This window comes from Myotis lucifugus, unplaced genomic scaffold (genome assembly GCF_000147115.1).
Source record: "Myotis lucifugus unplaced genomic scaffold, Myoluc2.0 scaffold_29, whole genome shotgun sequence".
NCBI lineage: Eukaryota > Metazoa > Chordata > Mammalia > Chiroptera > Vespertilionidae > Myotis > Myotis lucifugus.
In genome coordinates, this window is record NW_005871077.1 from 1,915,541 (window position 1) to 1,935,447 (window position 19,907).

At 41.9% G+C, this 19,907-nt stretch overlaps 1 protein-coding gene across 3 annotated transcripts in view; it reads left to right on the plus strand.

Annotated features, from left to right (window-relative positions):
- Positions 1 to 41: 41 nt before the first annotated feature.
- JCAD (junctional cadherin 5 associated) overlaps positions 42 to 19,907 on the plus strand; it is a 49,780-nt gene continuing 29,914 nt past the window's right edge. For 2 of the 3 annotated variants that reach the window (XM_014453941.2, XM_006086648.3), the window contains exons 1-2: positions 42 to 130; positions 17,758 to 18,084. In XM_014453941.2, the coding sequence (XP_014309427.1) occupies positions 17,816 to 18,084 (269 nt within the window). In that variant the 5' untranslated portion in view covers positions 42 to 130; positions 17,758 to 17,815. Of the gene's footprint in view, positions 131 to 8,335; positions 8,421 to 17,757; positions 18,085 to 19,907 lie in introns of those variants that run through there. The other variant, XM_023752191.1, reaches the window with a different exon arrangement.

The window sequence follows — 19,907 nt, forward strand, 5'->3', positions numbered from 1 at the left end:
GTCGGTGGGCGGGGCGGGCGGCGGCTCCGGGAGTGCGTGGGCCGCGGAGGCGGCAGGCGGCTGGTCGCGCGGTTCCGCCAGCCAGCGGGAGCGGCGGCGGCGGCGCGGGGCAGCATGAGGGAGACACTCGGTAAGTCCAGGCGACTCCTCATTCCTGACTCCCACCGTGCCTTTGGCCCGTTCCCACGGCGCTTTCCGGGCCTCGCCCCCAGCGTCCAGCGCTCGCCCCCCAACTTCTCCAGTCGGACGTTGCTCGGGTCCGAACCGCTCTCAGCCTTGGGGGACATCCGCGTCCCTCCCCGAGACCCCCGGCGGTGCCCAGTCCCGCAGCCTCCGCTTCGCCAGGAGGGCTGGTCCCGGCCCCTCAGGTGCCCAGCTCGGGCGCGGGGCACGGGGCTCCCCGGCATCGCCGAAGGCCGCGCCTGGCGTTAGGGGGTTCGCCTCGCCCCTCGGCGCTGGGAGGGCCCGGGAGGGCGGGGGTCGCTGTTCCACTCTCGGCGGCGTCCTCGCGACAGCCCTAGTCCAGCCACCCCACCCCTTCCTCTCCCGCGCGCCACGGTTTGGCGGAGTCTCCACCCGGGAACTGACAGCCGCTCAGAGTCCCGAGGTCCCGGGTTCCCACGATACCCGCTGTGGCGGACCTGCCCGCGGGACGTTGGGAGCTGGCCTCCGCGTCCCCCACTCCCTGCTCGGGTCCCCGCTCGGCCTGGGGACCCCCGCTCCTCGGATCAGGACTAGGGATTAGGGCACTAATCGCCGCTGCTCCCAGCGAGTGCCCGGGTGGCCCGGCCCCAGCCGCGGGTAGTCAAGCGAAAAAGAAAAGAAAAAGAAGGGGTGGGGGAGAGGGGAGAAAGGCGAGAGCTCCGCCCGAGAGTGCTGTAAATCTCGCCATCCGCTGGGCTGTGGGATCGGGAGCCGCCCGCCCTCCCGGGCCGCCGCGCTCGCCGTGCTCGGGTCTCCCCCGCACCGTCAGCTCCCCACCCCAGATCGCTGTCAAGTCACCCCGGAATGCCAGGGTTTCCCTAGGCGACTGGACTGCAGTGAGGCTGGGCACGTGCAGCTGAAAGCGCCGCTCCTGCTCCTTGTCACTGGCAATAGCAGCCGGGCGCCTCGGATTCTTCTGGGGGTTTGAAAAAGAAGCTGCTTTTACTACTGAAAAAAATAAATAAATAAAAACGGGAACTTTATGCGAGCGCAACCTGGACATGCCCTGGTCTTGCTCATCCAACCTCTCCAGGAGCAGAGGACTTTGGGGAATTAGCTTAGACAGATCGCCTCCCCCCTTCCCCACCACACACACACACACACACACACACACACACACACACACACACACACACAGCCACCCACGCTCCCACCCCTGCATCCCCTCCCCTTAACCCCCAGGCCCGCATTTCCTTCCTCTGGTCTTGGAGAGGAAGATGAAGGAGTGTGAACCACATAATTCGGACATTTCCCCCGCAGCTTCATGTTTTCCTTTTTCTTTTTGTCTTTTCAGATTTGCAGATATCCCAAGGGTTAGGGGTGAGGGTTGGAAGATGATTCTTGATAGGGAAAGGGAGTGGGAAATGGGAAAAGACAGCCAGAAATTTTCTTGACAGAAAGGGCAGACTCAATAGTCTAAACTTCTAAACTCAATGGTCACAGGCTGTGCAAGTAAAACAAGAAAATGATGCCTTATGCCAGAGAGTTTTTGAATTTAAGAGACTAGATTAAGAACACCCAACAACACAAGGTTGAGTAAAGGTTTTTATTTGTTTGTTTTGTTAATCCTCATCCAAGTATATTTTTTTTCATTGATTTTTAGAGAGAGTGGAAAGGGAGGGGGAAAGAGAAACATGGATGTGAGGATGGGAGAGAGACACATTGATTGATTGCCTCCCCCACGGCCACAATCCTGCCCGGGGATCCAGCCTGCAACTGAGGTATGTGACCTGGACTGTAATTGAACCCTGAGGGCCCATGTTCTAACCACTGAGCAAAGCTGGCTAGGACGTGAGTAAACTTGTTTTTGGTTTTTTTGTTTGTTTGGCAAATCACACTCAGATTCTATTTCATGGGACTTGTGCTGGTTTTCATGTGAAATTGGGAGTTCAGTAAATTCATTTAGTTTTCCATGATGTACAATGAGTTTGGACTTTCTATTTACCTTGATATGAGGTGTCTAATTCTTAGCCATCACTGAACAAGCTTCCCAGAGGTCCCTAAATGTTACTCTGGGCAGGCAGCATGTAGCAAACTGTTTCACTCTGGTTGGAGTGGGTGAGCAAATATTTGTTGAACAGAGGCCTTAATCTGCTGGGTCTTTCTCCCGCCAAACATCACCCTCTGTTGTGGAGACTGGAAGGTCAGGACCTTGGCAAGCCCAAGAGATTTAGGGGGATTCAGTGGGTGGAAGAAGCCTGTGCCAGAAAAGAAAGAATTTTGTCTTTCCACCTCCTTGGAACATAACTTAAAATGCCTGAGTGTTCACATGATTAGTTTGACAATCTAATCAGAGTAATCTAATAACCCAAGTGAGTGGTCACAGATTCCAGAGGAAGATGGTAACTATAAAATGTAACTGGGCAGGGGTGATACCATAAAGAGAATAAGTAAAGACCAATTTTTCAGTAAAACAACAACAACAACAAAAGCAAATAGGAAAAGATCCTTGGAGTCTGATTTTTAAAATGCAATTTAAAATTTAAAAATAAGTCCGAGAAATACTACCAGTAAAGGAAGCCCAGGAGTGTGTGGTTCTGCCAAGTTCTCCCTGTGCTTGCTGGGAGAGCCCTCTAGTTTGGGAGGACAGCAAACACCAACCGTGTTGCCGGAGTCCCGAGTTTCTCTCTTCATGAGCTTGGTGGGACTCCACGCCAGTTAATCTGCAGACTGTAGAACAGTTCAGAACACATAGTGTAAAGTTGAAACAATTGTTCTGTTGTGATTTTTATTTTGATAAGCAAGGGGTGTATCTCTGAAATCCTCCAGGCCTATTGCTGAACCCACTCCTGTGGTTTATTTGCTTTTTTAAACAGATGTCTTTTACCTTTTGAATGGGGAAGGGTTAGATCACTCATTAAAACCTTGTTATTGTGCTTCATTTCAAGGGCCTGCTGACTTGAGGAATGCTAAGGGACACCCACTTGCCAAGGACAGCAGCCCAGGGAAGCTAGATCAGTCTCCAATGCTTTAAACACTAAGTGTCATTTAAAAAATATGGGAACTGCTCCGGTACTAAAACCTCCGTTATCTTAGTTTGATTTTGTGGTATTTTATTTAAAATTTGGATTACTACCCTTACTTCCTTTAAATATATTTTCCAAAAATTTTATATAGATAACAGAGTTGGAAACAGCCTGTCCACACTGGCAAAGATGACCACTAAATATCTTTGTAGTTTGCTGCTTTTTGGTTATCTCGCGATAGCTCACCTCTTAAGCTAGTTTCTTATCTATGTAAATGAAAGAATTTAGATACTATTATAAAGAGACACCAAGATGTATTTCAAAGAGGGGAAGAAAAAGAAAGAGCCCTAGCTGGTTTGGCTTAGTGAATAGAGCATCCGCCTGTGGACTAAAGGGTCCCATGTTCGATTTCGGTTAAGGGCACATGCCCGGGCTGTGTGCTTGATCCCCAGTAGGGGGGCATGTAGGAGGCAGCCGATCAATGATTCTCTCTCATCATTGATGTTTCTCTCTCTCCCTCTTCCTTCCTCTCTGAAATCAATACAAATATACTTTAAAAAAGAAAAGAAAATAAGACAGAGACAGAGAGCATGCAAGAAACTGTATGTATAGGTAGAAGACTTGGAGAAGTAGAAACGAGTTATTGCTGGTTATCTCAGTGGGGTTATTGGAAACTTACTTTTGCTTAAACTCTAAATTATGTAGTGTTTACTTTTAGAATAACTTTAAATGACTCTTGTAATTATAAAATCAACAAAAATATAAGAGTTATATAAAATCATTTAAACTTTAAGATTTTTATAAAACCTTGGCTCTTTTATTCTAAAGATATTTGAAAACAAAACTAGTGTGTTATAAGTTTAATAGACTGTTTTAGGAATCTTTATATGTGGAGTGTGACATATTTGATGATAATGGAATTAAATTCTAACCTATTATTAAGTTTCACATTATTTTATCAAGTAGCCAAAAATTTTAGAAGATTTAAAAAATCTTATATAATTTCAATTCGGTTCTTAATGACTGCTAATCTTTCAGAAATGTTAATGGAGGTACTTGGGGTCTCAAGAAAATGTGATGAGGTCCCCAAAGCATAATAGTGTGATGGAATTTAAAGGTAAAAGAGAGGACAGGAGTGTGTGTGTATGTGTGTGTGTGTGTGTGTGTGTGTGTGTGTTCACACAAGTTGTGGGGGAAAAGACAGAAAAGTCAGAGGAGATAATATTTGTGAAAAAAATGAAGTGAATAATAAGTGGATAATATTTTCTTCTCTTTATTTATCAATGCCTTAACACCGACCCAACCCAACAAGATTGGGTTCCGGGGTATTTTTTTTTATCTTAGACCAAAGATTTTTCTTTCTCTTGTTTTTTTGTCACCGTATAGAAACAGGTCAGTGATGGTTGCCTTATTATAATTATTACTTCACAGATTAAATATGCTTTTTTGTCTTAGGAGATTTTTAACAACTTGAGGGCCCTAGCAAAGCTGGCCATCACACTATGTGGTTTGGTAACGACATTGTGTGAGAACTTACTCTCCCAGAACTTAAACTGGAACTGTTGAATTCTTTATCTCTTAAGACTGAAAGGGGAAACGACAATTCTATTGCTCATTATAAAGTACATAGTTCTACCATTTTTTTAAAAAAAAGCTATAGAAAGCGTTAAAAATTCACCTATCAGTTAAGCAACATGCTCCATTCCAGTTCACTTTATATCTTGATTATTTACCTCTTGTTTAAAGAAAGTACTTTGTTATATATTAATCAGAACATAGACCAAAAAGTTGTCAGTTGAAGAAATATTTTCAGTGAACTGTCAACAATTTGAGTGACTAATTACATCTTAAGTATGGAATGTCAGTGAATACAGTAAAGTTTTAGGTTCTCTAGAGGAGCAACAATGTCTAATCAAGACCTTTAGAATGCTATTTGTAATTTTGTATTAGATTTTATCTGCAAAATATGTAATTTTAGGCTTGCTGGAAACAGGTTAAGAATCTTTGTAACAGATAAGACACATGCACCATATACTAGGCCCTTAGAACCTTATGTGATTTAACCATTTATTCTTTTCTTGTTTTATTCTCATTGAGTCATCCAAACATGTAATATACTTTCAAAGATAGTTTCTTAATCCTACCTAAGCAACACCTTGTTTTAATTTTCTGTTGATGACATAATATTAAGTTAAAGTATATGAAAGTGCCAACATTTGACCATTTTCTCCTGCAAAATGGTATTTCATAAGGTTCATTTCATGGCAGAACCTCATAAAGTACATTTTATGACAGAACATTATTAAAAAACTTATAAAATACAATAAAATATAAATAAGGACATTAAAAAAAAACACCACAATCCAATACCACTGTTGGTATTTTTGGTATTTTTCATTTCAGTGTTTTTCTCCCCTTTACATATGTATATAAATGAAATTTGTATTACACTGAACCTAGGGGTTTGTATCCTGTCTTTATTATTTAACTTGATACCATAGACATTTCCCTGTGCCATTATGTATCTGAAAACATAATTTTATATGTGTGTATACATATTATAGTCTATCATGTGGATATACCAGAATTTTGATCCATCCCTTAAATAGACATTTAATGTAATATTTTACTATCATAATTAACATTTGGATAAATATCCTTATAAAACTTTGTGTATATCTCTGATTATTTCATTAAGATGGATCCTAAGTAGTGAGATTCATCCATAGTGTTTCAAATTTTTAAAGATTTTGTAACATATTAATTACTTTTAAAAAAATTTAAATTCTTTTTTTTAATATATATTTTTTTATTGCTTAAATTATTACAAAGAGTATTACATATTTCTCCTTTTTTTCCCCGCCCTTGACAATCCCCTGGCCTCCCCTACCCCCCAGTGTCTTATGTCCATTGGTTATGCTTATATGCATGCATACAAGTCCTTTGGTTGATCTCTTAACCACCTCCCACTTCCACCCGCCCCTGCCTTTCCTCTGAGATTCAACAGTCTGTTCGATGCTTTTATGTCTCTGGATCTATTTTAGTTCATCAGTTTATGTTGTTCATTATATTCCACAAATGAGTGAGATCATGTGATATTTATCTTTCTCTGACTGGCTTATTTGGTTAGTATAATGCTCTCCAGGTTCATCCATTTGCTGTTGCAAATGGTAAGAGTTCTCTCTTTTTTATAGCGGTATAGTATTCCATTGTGTAGATGTACCACAGTTTTTTAACCCACTCGTCTGCTGATGGGCACTTAGATTGTTTCCAAATCTTAGCTATTGTAAATTGTGCTGCTATGAACATAGGGGTGCATATATCCTTTCTGATAGGTGTTTCTGGTTTCTTGGGATATATTCCTAGAAGTGGGATTACTGGGTCAAGTGGGAGTTCCATTCTCAACTTTTTGAGGAAACTCCATACTGTCTTCCACAGTGGCTACACCAGTCTGCATTCCCACCAGCAGTGCAGGAGGGTTCCTTTTCCTCCACATCCTCACCAGCACTTGTCTTTTGTTGATTTGTTGATGATAGCCCTTCTAACAGGTGTGAGATGGTATCTCATTGTTGTTTTGATTTGCATCTCTTGGATGATTAGTGACTTTGAGCATATTTTCATATGTCTCTGGGCCTTCTCTAAGTCCTCTTTCGAAAAGTGTCTATTTAGATCCTTTGCCCATTTTTTGATTGTATCGTTTATCTTCCTTTTGTTAAGTTGTATGAGTTCTCTGTAAATTTTGGAGATTAAACCCTTATCTGAAATAGCATTGGCAAATATGTTCTTCCAGGCAGTGGACTTTCTTCTTGTTTTGTTGATGGTTTCTTTTGCTGTGCAGAAGCCTTTTATTTTAATGTAATCCCATTTGTTTATTTTCTCCTTAGTCTCCCTTACCCTAGGAGCTGTGTCTGTAAAGACATTGCTATGACATATGTCTGCTATTTTGCTGCCTATGGAGTCTTATAGGATTTTTATGGTTTCCCGTCTTACTGTTTAAGTCCTTTATCCGTTTTGAGTTTATTTTTGAGTATGGTGTAAGTTGGTGATGTAGTTTCATTTTTTTTTGCAGGTAGCTGTCCAGTTTTCCCAACACCATTTATTGAAGAGAGTGTATTGCCTCCATTCTATGCTCTTGCTTCCTTTGTCAAATATTAATTGAGCATTATGGCTTTGGTTGATTTCTGGGTTCTCTGTTCTGTTCCATTGGTCTATAAGTCTGTTCTTGTGCCAGTACCAGGCAGTTTTGAGAACAGTGGCTTTGTGATACAGCTTGATCTCTGGTATTGTGATCCTTCCAACTTTTTTTCTTCTTTCTTAGGATTGCTGCAGCTATTCAGGGTCTTTTTTTATTCCATATAAATTTTTGGAGAGTTTGTTCTAGGTCTGTGAAATATGCTGTTGGTCATATTAATCACTTTTAAGAAAGGAAATTCCCATTTACATATGACCCTCCACATTTATATACCCACAGAAGGAGAAACCTCATAGCTCACTATGTCCTCACCAACAACCAATACTGTTTTTAAAAAATAATAATTGGCCTTAACCGGTTTGGCTCAGTGGATAGAGCGTCGGCCTGTGGACTGAAGGGTCCCGGGTTCGATTTTGGTCAAATGCATGTTCCTTGGTTGCGGGCACATCCCCAGGAGGGGGTGTGCAAGAGGCAGCTGATCGATGTTTCTCTCTCATTGATGTCTCTTTCTATCCTCTCCCTTCCTCTCTGTAAAAAATCAATAAAATATATTTTTAAAAAATAATAATTGGTTAGTGAATAATGACATTCTTATTTAATTTACATATCTTTGATTATAGGTGAGGGTGAACATTTGTTTCATATTTTTAATGGGGTATTTGTTTCTTTATTAATTTTCATTTCGTGATTTAGGCAAATTTTTAAAAGGAAGACAAATTCTGGTTGATTTAATAAGGTTATTCATATTTTGTTTCATTCCACTGTCCAGGGGAGACTTATAACTGTAAATATGAGAGTAAAATATTTTAACTTTTGCAAATGGAAAGGGAGGAAGAAATAGTACCATTTGCAAGTCTCAACCTCTAATGATGAGAATGCCCATAATCGAAATAACACAACCTAGACCATGACATCCACAAGGAAGGGTGTTGACGGGTCTTATGTATTTTTATGTTCTCCAGTACAGAGCCCAGTGACTGGCACTTCCAGTGTGGAACAAGAATAAGTGTGCAACAACTGCGCTCTGGAACTTCTGGGATGGAGAATTGCTAGATGGTGTGCGTACTCCCTGGCCTCCTTCCATCCCCCAGTACCCATCTCCTGTTCTCAGTGTGTGGCCATTTAGCTCTGCTCTCTTGGTTGGCCTCTGTATGGGAGCTAACGAGGCCAAGGTCAGAGGTTCTATCTTCATATGACCTATTTAGCTTTGTTTGTGTCATGGCCACAATCTGTATTCTTTTCACTGTGGCCAGCTGACATAGAAATGCATGCTGTTCATCACAAGGGAGAACAGGCTAGAAGGGGGCAGATTTCTAGAGCTAGAAGGACCCTGAAGAACCTTTCATTCAACCAGGGGAAGAGACTGAAGTTCAAGGGAAGAGACTGAAGTTCAAACAGGTCCTTCCCTTTTCTCTTGTGAAGTGTCTCAGGGTCAATTCAAAATAACAGATATGTATTGAGCAACATGGAAACATAGAAATTTATCCCTACAGTGAGTGTGTGGGCAACTGAACTCTATGCTTAAATGCTGATGGATTGTTAACACTTTCCTAAATCCCTTCTATGTGAATATAAATGATACGGCTAATATTTAAAGAACTTAGAAATCTATCACAATAAGATTACTTTAAATAGTCTCATTCAGGTCTTTGGAAGGGACAAGTAATCTGATGAAGATCCATTTTAAAATGATTTTGGGAAAGAAAATTTTGTGGGAATTGGTTGGTTAAATGAAAATCAAATTACTTGTCATCTTCTCCGGCCAATAATTATTTCCGACTTCTATATTTCTCCTAATGAAAAGACCATTATCTTAGTCACCAAGACTCAAATTCATTTTACTTCTTCCCTTAATAATTACTCTTCTTATTTCTTTATTTCTTAACCATCTCCTACCACTCCTACACATTACAATAGAAGGGATTTGTAACTTCTTGTCTACACATCTATTCTTGGTCTGGCCACTTCAGTCCACTTTCTTGCTACATTCTTTGTGGAGCAGCCTTACCCTTGCTTGCCCAAACCCTTTGTGGTTTTCCATTATCTGCTCAAATAAAGTCCAAATTCTATTAATGATGTAAATAAGAGTGGCTATTTCTATATAGATAATTTTTTTCTTTTAGAATTCATTTTTTTCTGAAAGTTACTCCTCTTCCATTTAGCAGAGATATCATTTGTCTGGCTTTTCAGATTCACATAATAGGTTTTATGATGGCTCCATGTTACTGACAAGGACCCTGAAAATTCAAATGATGGGAGAGGTCTGCTGAAGGTCCTGAAGCAATTGCATGGCATATTTGTGAATTACGTGTATTCAGAAATTAATACTAGTATTGCCATTAAGGCATTACAGTCAAGTGAGGCATCGATCCTGTGCATGTGTGCGCACGCACGTGGTGTGTGTGTGTGTGTGTGTGTGTGTGTGTGTGTGTGTGTGTTTGGTGTGTATAAGGGAAAGAAGTATCTAGAAGAGCCATTCTAATCCCAGAGAATAAAGGAGATTTTTTTCTTTTTAAATATACAGTTTTTCAATTTAATGTCACCATGCTTTCTATCTTTTCTTGTTTATGCATTATTTGGTAAAGTGGGAACTTTTTGTTGCTATATAGAAGGATGAGCCTAAAATAGTAGCATGGGTTCTGAAGCTAGCTGACCCTTACTTGATCTTGTATCTGTACTTATAAGCGGTGTAACCTTGGACTCACATATGGGACTTTCATAGGTATATCCAGAAGTATGCTGGAGTATAAGATGAAATAAAGTGTTCCAAGCAACTAACAGAGCATCTAGCACATTGCAGATGTTCAATGGATGGTTGATGTTATTGTCTTCCATATGTGCTGCTATTTTGAGCTTATAGAGCAGTCACTTTCTGCTTTGTATGTAGAGAGTTTATTGGTACAGGGGAGGATAAATTAACCATGAATTGGAAGATATTCTTGATGAATTTGTTATGCATTGACCAGAGAGTATTTTGAGCATTTTACCACCTATCACAAGTATCTTCAGGGGGGCAAAAGTAATAGAATATAAACCTACTGATGTTATAAATCAATCAGAAAATCTACCAGAGGCAAACTTGGCTGTTTAGCACTGTTATTCCTCCACCTCATCTCCTTCAAACCACCAGAATTAGAGACTGCATGTAATAAGCATTTCTCTTTGGGTGTCATCTCATGAATTTAATTTAATTAAACCAGTCTCATAGAGTTAAACAAGAGAATTGTGGGTTGAGCTCTGTCTTCCCACCCAGCTCAGTGTTACTTGTTTTTTGTTTCATTCACTGTTTCTTCAATTATGCTATAAGTTTCCAAGCTTGTAAGTAGCATTTTAATAACAAAATAGAAAAAAAGTGTTTGCATTTATCTTATCCTTTTGTGTGTGCATTGTATACTCGGCACAGAATCTTTCTTCCACAAAAAGAGAATTTTTATAAATCCAGTGTTTCTTCTTTATGTAGCAGTTGACCCTTGAAACTATGGAGGTTAGGAGTGTTAGGGGTGTTGAAAATCCAGGTATAAGCCCTAGCTGGTTTGGCTCAGTGGATAGAGCATCAGCTTGCAGACTGAAGGGTTCCAGGTTCAATTCTGGTCAAAGGCACATGCCCGGTTGCAGGCTCGATCCCCAGTAGGGGGCGTGCAGGAGGCAGCCTATCAATGATTCTCTATCATCATTGATGTTTCTCTCTCTCTCTCCCTCACCCTTTCTCTCTGAAATCAATAAAAATATATTTTAAAAAAAAGAAAAAAGAAAGAAAGAAAAAAAAAGAAAATCCAGGTATGACTTTGTATCCCCCAAAGATTTTACTAATAGCCTACTGTTTACTGGAAGCTTTACTGATAACATAAACAGTCAATTAAGACATAGTTGGTATGTTATCCTATATAATAAAGAGCTAATATGCTAATTAGGCCAGACAGCAGAACAAACTTCTGGAATGACCAGTGGGTCGGGGGCGGGGCTGCAAGGCAACCTGGGCCTCCACCCTTTGCAGGGCGATCAATGGGGGGGGGGGGGGCTCTGCAATTGATCACCCCACAGAGGGTGGCGGCAGTTGGGGCTGTGAGGGCCGAGCCCCTTGCATGAATTTCGTGCATTGGGCCTCTAGTATGTATTATATATTGTATTCTTACAATAAAGTAATCTAGAGAAAAGACAATGTTATTAAGAAAGTCATAAGGAAGATAAAAATATATTTACAGTACTTATTGGAAAAAAATACACATATAAGTGGACCTGCAAAGTTCAAACCCATGTTGTTCAAGGGTCAACTGTACGGTCCGAAAAAGTTTGTTTCAATCAAATGTTTGTTTTGCTCAACCCAAGTTGTACAACCAAGCAAGACATTTTCTGAGTGGGTGGCTGGGCCTAGCTCTGATTTATTTCTAGTTAAATCAAGTAATACCACAAATTCCATTAGAGATTACTATCCTAATATCCTAAAACTCCTAGAAGCCCCATAGGTTTCCTTGGAATAAGTGGCAGCCCATCTATTTTACACATGAGAAAACTGAGGCTTGGAAGTTAAGTAAATTGACAAAGGCCACTTATGAAATGAAAGCCAGGATGGAAACCTAGGTCATTTTGACATCAAAGTGCTTGCTTTTTCTTCTTACTGTGCTCTGCCACCCTCTCTACATTTGTGTAGGGCAGCAGTTTTTAACCGGTGCACCATGGCAGGCACACTGATGTGCCTGCCACAAGGAATTTTCAAACATGCAGTACCTGACTCTTTTCCCTTAGATTGTCAAATAAAAAAATGACAACAGCCAACACAACAATAGCCATCTGGTATGAATGAATCAAAATTATACCTACTTTTTTATTATCCGATCGGCAAAAAATAGAATTTATTTTTTGGTGTGCCGCAGAATTTTAGTAATTAGTTTATGTGTTTCATGACATAAAAAAGATTGAAAATCACTGATGTAGGAGAAAGTCTGCAATCACCTTCCACTGAGATGAGAAGAAACAGCTGAACACACGCTACCCAGAGAACTAGATCCATTAGCATAAGTGTCCCTTTGAGTAGGCTGTCAGCTCTTCTTGTGGTGCTAGAGTTTTTAAATGGCTTTATAAGTTTTGTCTTTGAAATGATGGAGTTTAGGGATATAAGCAAGATTATAGTGGGGAAACATGAAAAGAACAAAAGTGAAATCAAAAGAAACAAAAAACTGTGTCTTGACTTTTTTAAACCAAAGAAAGAAGAATAAAGGTGGCAGCATTGCATAACCATTTGCTTCCAGGGACCTGTGACTTCCCTCTGCTTCTGCAGTTCTGGTTGCTCTTCTGCCAGTGACGAGGTGTTCCCTGGTCTCAGGTGTCAAGCTACTGGTAGGTCATAGGTGGAGTCAGCAGAGGACAGTACTTTTTCCCTTAGGGCAGCGGTTCTCAACCTGTGGGTCGCAACCCTTTGGGCGTCAAACAACCCTTTCATAGGGGTCGCCTAAGACCATCGGAAAACACATATATAATTACATATTGTTTTTGTGATTAATCACTATGCTTTAATTATGCTCAATTTGTAACAATGAACTTGGGGGTCACCACAACATGAGGAACTGTATTAAACGTCGCGGCATTAGGAAGGTTGAGAACCTCTGCCTTAGGGAGATTCATTTCTTTTTCTGTTCTTAAGGATAGGAAAGTAGTTACAATTAGTAGCTATGCTTTTTCTTGGGAAGAACATTTCTGATATGATAGAACAGCTGTATTTGCTGTTGAGAACAGAGCAATGAACTTATTAGATCAAGGAATTTCTCATAGGTTGATAAGGTCTTTGAACTTGCTGAAATTTCAGAGGTCATCTAGTCTAGCCCCCAACCGGCGTAGGAATGATTTTCATAATAGTGTTTTTCACACTGTAGGTTATGACAGACTAGAGCACCATGAAATTTTGTGGGTGGTGGCCATAATTTTTAAAAGTGTAATAGAATAGAAAGTGTTATAGAACATGTTAAGATGTGAGGGTGCATACTTCTTTAATGTTTTGATTGATGTGCAGCCACATGCTTTCAATGGGTGATTGTTGAAAGAAAACAGGTTCCAAATCCATTCCCTCCACCTCTGCTTAAGAACCTCCCAGCTGGGAACTCCCCACTTTGAGAGGCAGCGGTGCCTTCATGCTTGTTCTTGTGGTAAATGTTTCTCTTGCATCAAATGTCTCTAGATATTCACAGCATGAACATGACATTTACAGTGTGCTCATTGTCTCCTGTCATTGTGTCCGGGCCCTGCCAAGGCTAGAAGTCCCTTCCTTACTTGAGACTGTAACTAGGCGCATTCACTGCCCTAACCACTCTTACTAGATGTTCCACAATGAGTATTTGATACAAGGCAACAACAAAAAAGTAGCAAAGGAAAAATGTCTTAAATTAAGTGGCTGGAAAATCACCCTTACAGGTGATCTTACTGTGCAGATCTACCCTGAGGTGGAGGATTTTTTTGGGCCTAGAAGCAATCTTCCAGAAGCCTTCCTGACCCCTTGAGACTGGGTAAGGGTCCCTTCTACATCATCCTGTTCTTATCTCTGTCACAGTGCTATGACCCTGGAGAGGTGGCTAGCTTCTGCCACTAATAAATGCATATGCCATGTTTTGTTTGCCTATTTTTCAATGGTCTCTACAGCAAAACAATAAGATTCTCAAGGGCAAAAAGCATGTCTTATTCATTATTATACTTTTAGTGCTTGGTGCATTGTAGGCACTCAGGAATTATGTGCTAATGTTTTGGACGATATGGAATAGCTTTTACTGTTTTAAGTGACTTGGATGGAAATTGAAGTCTGTTCATAAAAGACAAGGGATGGGTGCTAGAAAGCAGTCATGACTTTGCAAATCAAGAGTGACATCCAAAGGATACCAAAGGAATTAGGAGACGGTCCAAACTACATGATTAAAGTTAATAACTAATGTATAAGATTTCCATAAGGCAAGTAATCCTTGAGAGACAAACTAGAGCTATTGTAACATAATAAACCCACAATCTTATATTTGTGTGCTGATTTCCACTTTTACATATTCTTATTTGGCCCCCAAAACAATCTGATGAGACAGGAAGATAGTGGCATCACCATTTTGCAGACCAGAAAACTGAGGTTTGGTGTGGTTAATGACTTGCTTGCTAAGGGATCATAGCTGGTGCTGGCATCAAAAGGATCACACCTAAAACAGTACTGTTTGAGCTGTACATATTCCTGCCAAGTTGTGAAATCTGCTGTTATAATAACTGATATTTATCCTTTTTAGTGTGTCTTTCCAGCAACCCTTTGAGGTAGTGGGTGGGTGATCAAATTAAATGCTGTTGATGTAGAGTGCAGGTATTTCAGGATTGGAAAAAAACTTTAGAAGGGGCCATCTTTTAGTCCAGCAACTCATTGGATACCTGGCTTCTCCTTAGCCACCCAATGCCCCCTCCTGGTGGCTGCTATAATTGACATGTTAGTGAGGTGGCTCATTTAATCTTAAGTAGATAAGGATGCTGAAGAAAGTAAGCTGAATATGACAGAGATTAGAGGAGTGGATCTCAACCTTCCTAATGCCGTGACCCTTTAATACAGTTCCTCATGTTGTGGTGACCCCCAACCATAAAATTATTTTCATTGCTACTTCATAACTGTAATTTTGCTACTGTTATGAATCTTAATGTAAATATCTGATATGCAGGATGTATTTTCATTGTTACAAATTGAACATAATTAAAGCATAGTGATTAATCACAAAAATAATATGTAATTATATATGTGTTTTCCGATGGTCTTAGGCGACCCCTGTGAAAAGGTCGTTCAACCCCCAAAGGAGTTGCGACCCACAGGTTGAGAACCGCTGGATTAGAGGAACAGGGTGACTGTTCAGCAGTCTGTGTCTGCTGTTTAGGGTAGGCATGAAGATGAGATAGAAGCCCAGGCTCTGAGTTGGGATTGAGAAAGTGAAGAATGTGAGGCAAAGGGTTGGATGGTGACTGGGAGCACTTATTTGGGTTATGGGGCCTATGGGTCATCCCCTCCTCTCTATTCCTCTCCCGGGGGCTCCAGTCCTGCATGCTGAAGCTGGCACACTTTGTACTCCTGCTCCCCACAAGCTCTGGCCGCTGTGAGATGAAAAAGTTAGGACTTTCCAGTAATCAATATGCTTTTGTTATCAGACCTATTGGTCAAGTTATGGCTCTTAGGGGTTTGAATCTTTAAAAGATGTTTATGGCTTGACCTGGGTTGTCTTGCCATTTAAGGGTTTGCTAAATATAATTGTCATACAGACATAGCCATAATGGCCCAACTTACCTAACCCCAGAAGGAAAATAAGTCACATACATGTTTGTGAGACTCACTTCTTACCACTCCAACAATGGACTTAACAACCAACTCTGTGGTGGATACTGGCCTGTCCCTCAATCTATGTGATGGTTAGTTGAAGTGCAGTGCACTTTGCTTTTAAAGAGCCTGACATAGCAAGAGAGAGAAACGGTGAGTGTCACAAGACCTACTAGTAAACTCTAACTTTAACTGTGGTGCTGATTTGGTCGTGACATTGAGCCAATGAGTCTGGGGACCTTGGTCTAGGCTACCGGGATTCTGTTATATTAGTTCTTTACTACTGAAATAATTGTACCCCAAATCTAGTTTAAATGTCAGTTCACCCTCTTGTACACATGCACACGCCGTTTATCTAGTGAACTCCTAATCATTCTTCAAAACCTACCTCAAATGTCCCTATCTCTCATTTGGGAATTCACTCAACAATTATTTATTGAGAGCATATTATGTGCCAGATTCTGAGGGTGTAGCATCAAACAAAACAAAGACCCTACCTTCCTAACCTTGCCTCTATGTCCCCATAGTCCTGTCTATAATGGAATCTCTTTCCTTTGCAGCCTGTAGTCCAGTGACTTATTTGATTGAATGAAAGGACAAGTGCTTGCCTCTCCGGTTCTTCCATTTCTGTCTAAGTGAATGACCCAAGTAGTACAACTCCTAAAATACATGCAGCAGTAGTGTCAGGGATGGCAGAATTGCTATGGAGATTTTTCTACTAGTGCAGCAACTGCCAGAGCTTGTCAACCTCACATAACATATAGGAACCTCATAGGAAAGTATAGCTTTCCAAAGTCTCATACGCTCCATGCTGATAACCAAGCCTTTGCTGCTGCTGGAATCCAGCATGTGGTGAGGAGGAAGGACATGCTCAGTCAGAAGAATCATATGCCTCACTAAGAATCCCCACTGACAGGAAGCACACGCGTCTCCTTTCACCTGCACATGGGCAGCAGGCATTTCCTGGCCATTGTTCGAAGGGCCGCTGCGGTGCTATTTCCGTCCACCAATGAAGTGGGGCTGGAGCTGGCCAGCTCTTAAAGGCCTGGCCTTGGTATGCTTCTTGCCCAGGCCAGCATCACAACATCTGGGGAGCCAGATTCAGATTCATGTGATCAAACTACCTTCCACCCTATTAACAACAAGAAGACTTAGGAAAGAAGATTCTTTTGTGTAAAAAGAAACATGGCAGCCCCATCTGCTTTCAAAAAACACATGCTTTCAAGCAGGTTCCTGCCCATACTTTTTTTTTTTTTTGTACTATGGCCTGAGGACAGTTTATTCTGGGAAGTAGCTGCCGTGAATTCGTGTACCATGGCAGAACTCAAATGTGGACACCACTGGCCCAGAGATGTAGAATGTTTCGCCACGATTTATTGGGGAGAAATTTGATTCTTAAAAGTTTAATGTGGGGAGAAGTTTGGGATGGTACAGTGGGTTGGGTGTGTATGCTTGATAAGGGTGTCATGTGTTTTCTTATTATGAGCCTCAAAACTCAAGATCTGTTTTCAGCAGCTGGTTGACCTCCCCGGGGCAGCTGCGCTTGCTCAGTGTATCATGCTCGAGTATGTCATGGCTCCACGTTGATTAAAGGTCCCATTCTGCCCTTTTAGAGTGAAAGGTATTTCTAAAGAATGAAAGCAGGGAAGTATAATAAGATTGAGCTGGACACTAGTAGTTTCTGTTTTTAGAAATACCAAGTAGTAATTGCAGCTTCTGAGTCTGTATTTATTTTGTCCTCTCTCGTTATGCCTGTGGTTTCAGATGACTGGGGCAAGGGATGGTGGACACTGTTAATCATTTCATTGCTCAAACACCATTCTGGACCCCTCTACAAGAGGCAGTCATCCGACGGGTCCCCCAGAATAAGCGCCACACCTACAGAGCCCCCTGCTCATCCACGCTCTCCACTTGAATAAGACCGAGAATCATTTCAGGCAGCAATCCCCCATCCCTACACCTTCTGTGCAGGAACTGTGCTGCGTTCATAACCAGAGTCTAGTTCAGGGTGAAGGAGGAGGTGGTATCAGATGCGGCTGCAGGGAGAATTAGCGAGTCCTCACGAACACTTTCTATTGTCCCCTCAGCGTGGGTTCTGCCATGATGACCGTTCCAGTCGCTGAGCTTGGATGAGGCCAGTACATTATGTACAGTGTAGAAGACCTCCTGATTTCTCATGGATACAAGCTGTCAAGAGATCTTCCGGCACCACACGAGGGTCGCCAGCCAGCGAGGGCGAGAGAGAGAGTGGGTCATGGCTTGCTGAACGGATGTGAGGATGCCCCTGCTGCCTTCCCGCACAGTAAGGCGTCCCTGGGGACAAGACATGTGAGTGATTCTGAAAATGAGCACCATGCACTGAGAGCCCGAGGAGAGCCCCAGAGCGCCTCTGCTGCCAGGATGTCTGAGGAGGGGTAAGTGTGCACCCACCATGTTCTTCCGACTTGGGGTTTGGCAGTAGGTATGTAATAAAATCCTCCACTCATAATTGGTTGGGGTCAAGGGGCATGGGCTGAGGGACAAGAACGCTGCTGTCCGTTGAGGTACTGGGATGTTCCAGTAGCACTGAGCACACGGCTGGGCCATAGTAAGCCTTCAGTAGGCAGTGGTGAGGAAACAAATTCTGTCCTACTAAATACTGCATTTCAGTACTCGGCTTCTCTGTTCTCTTGTAATTTCCTGATATTGCCTCAGCTAGGAATCATTTAAAAACTCTGTAAAAGCTAGTTTATGTCAGGCACACATTCCTAGTACTTTAGGCTTTCTTACTAATATGTTTCGGTATTTGGTATACAGAGTTGAAAGAGGTTTGTGTTCCCCTCCGTTTGTGAAGAAGAACACCTTTCTCCTTATGTGTCCATATAATTCCACTGGCTCCCAACCCATGTTTCCCTTGCACACATACTGGCCCCAGTGTGGGTCCCATCTGAATATAGCTTCATCTATGGGTGTTTGCTTACACCAACAGAAAGGCCGGGTTGGCTGGGGGAATAGGAGGGTTAAAAAAGAGGGAATTTCGGCAGCTTGCCACAGAGCCAGCATGGGAGAGGAGCCCTGCAATCTCATCCAAGCCATTTGGACCTAGAGGAAACCTTTGTCATCACTTCATAAAACTGTTTGTCTTTAACGCTGTGTTGAGACCAGGCTCAGACCAGGGAAGGAGGGCTCTGCCTGTATTGAGCATCTTATGAAATTGTATGCAACTGGCAAGAAATGGACCTGTCTTTAAGGGAAACAAAGAAGTACCCAGAAAGGGGAGTGAAGTAGCCTTTAATGGTTAGAAGCCACCTTTTTACAGAAAGGATCTTTTTTGTTTGTTGATAGCTTTCAGGCAAAAAGTGGGAGGAATTTTGTTCTTATAATTCAGAGCATCTGACACCTTGGTCATTAAGTAAAAGTGAAGGTGATCACCACTCTTCATGCCCAGGGCAGTAAAAGTAGGTTTGTGTGGACAAGTCAGGCCATTTCTCTGGTTGAAGGGAAGAGTTATCATTGATGGAACCAGGTCAGGGGGGACCCAGAATGGAAAAGAACTTGAAACTACTTTCATATAACCTTGCCCTTCACAAATCACACTTGTGTCCATTGCTCTCTTGAGCTTAAGTCTCTTTTGATCCATGTTCCCTGAACTTTGGAAGAGGGTGCTTATGGATGAGTTGTCTGAGAATTAGGCCAGCTTAGTTACTACAATACAGATTTGCATATCTGTATGTTCTACCTTGTATTTCAGGGTCCAAAGAGCTTGTTACAGTGTTGGGCATACACGGCATTTATTGTATGCTCATGGATTCAGTTCATTCTTCCCACCATTGTAACAACGGTTGAGAAGCAGACAGCTCAGTTTCTAACGAGGTACTGACAGTGGCTGTGGAATCCGTGGAATGCATGGCTGTGAAATGCACGTGCCATGTAGGCTGTGTGCGGTCTCCCCCAGTCTTGAAGGTCTAGATCAGAGATGAGAGTTGGGTCCCTGAGTGGGAGGTGATAGAATCCCCTTTAGACTTCTGTGTGGGCAGTGTGGCTCCCAACCTTGTCCCCAGATTTCTCAGGACTTTCTAGCCCCTATGTGATAGCAGGCTCCTGGGGATCTCTAGGTGTCTGGGCATCACCTGATCTGCCAGAAGTCTTTCCTTCTGACATGAGTGAAGTGCCCAGATGAGTGGCTCATGTTACTCTGGGATGTCTTCATACAGATGACAGAGATCTTGACAGTTCTAGCCTCTTCCCCCTATTCTGA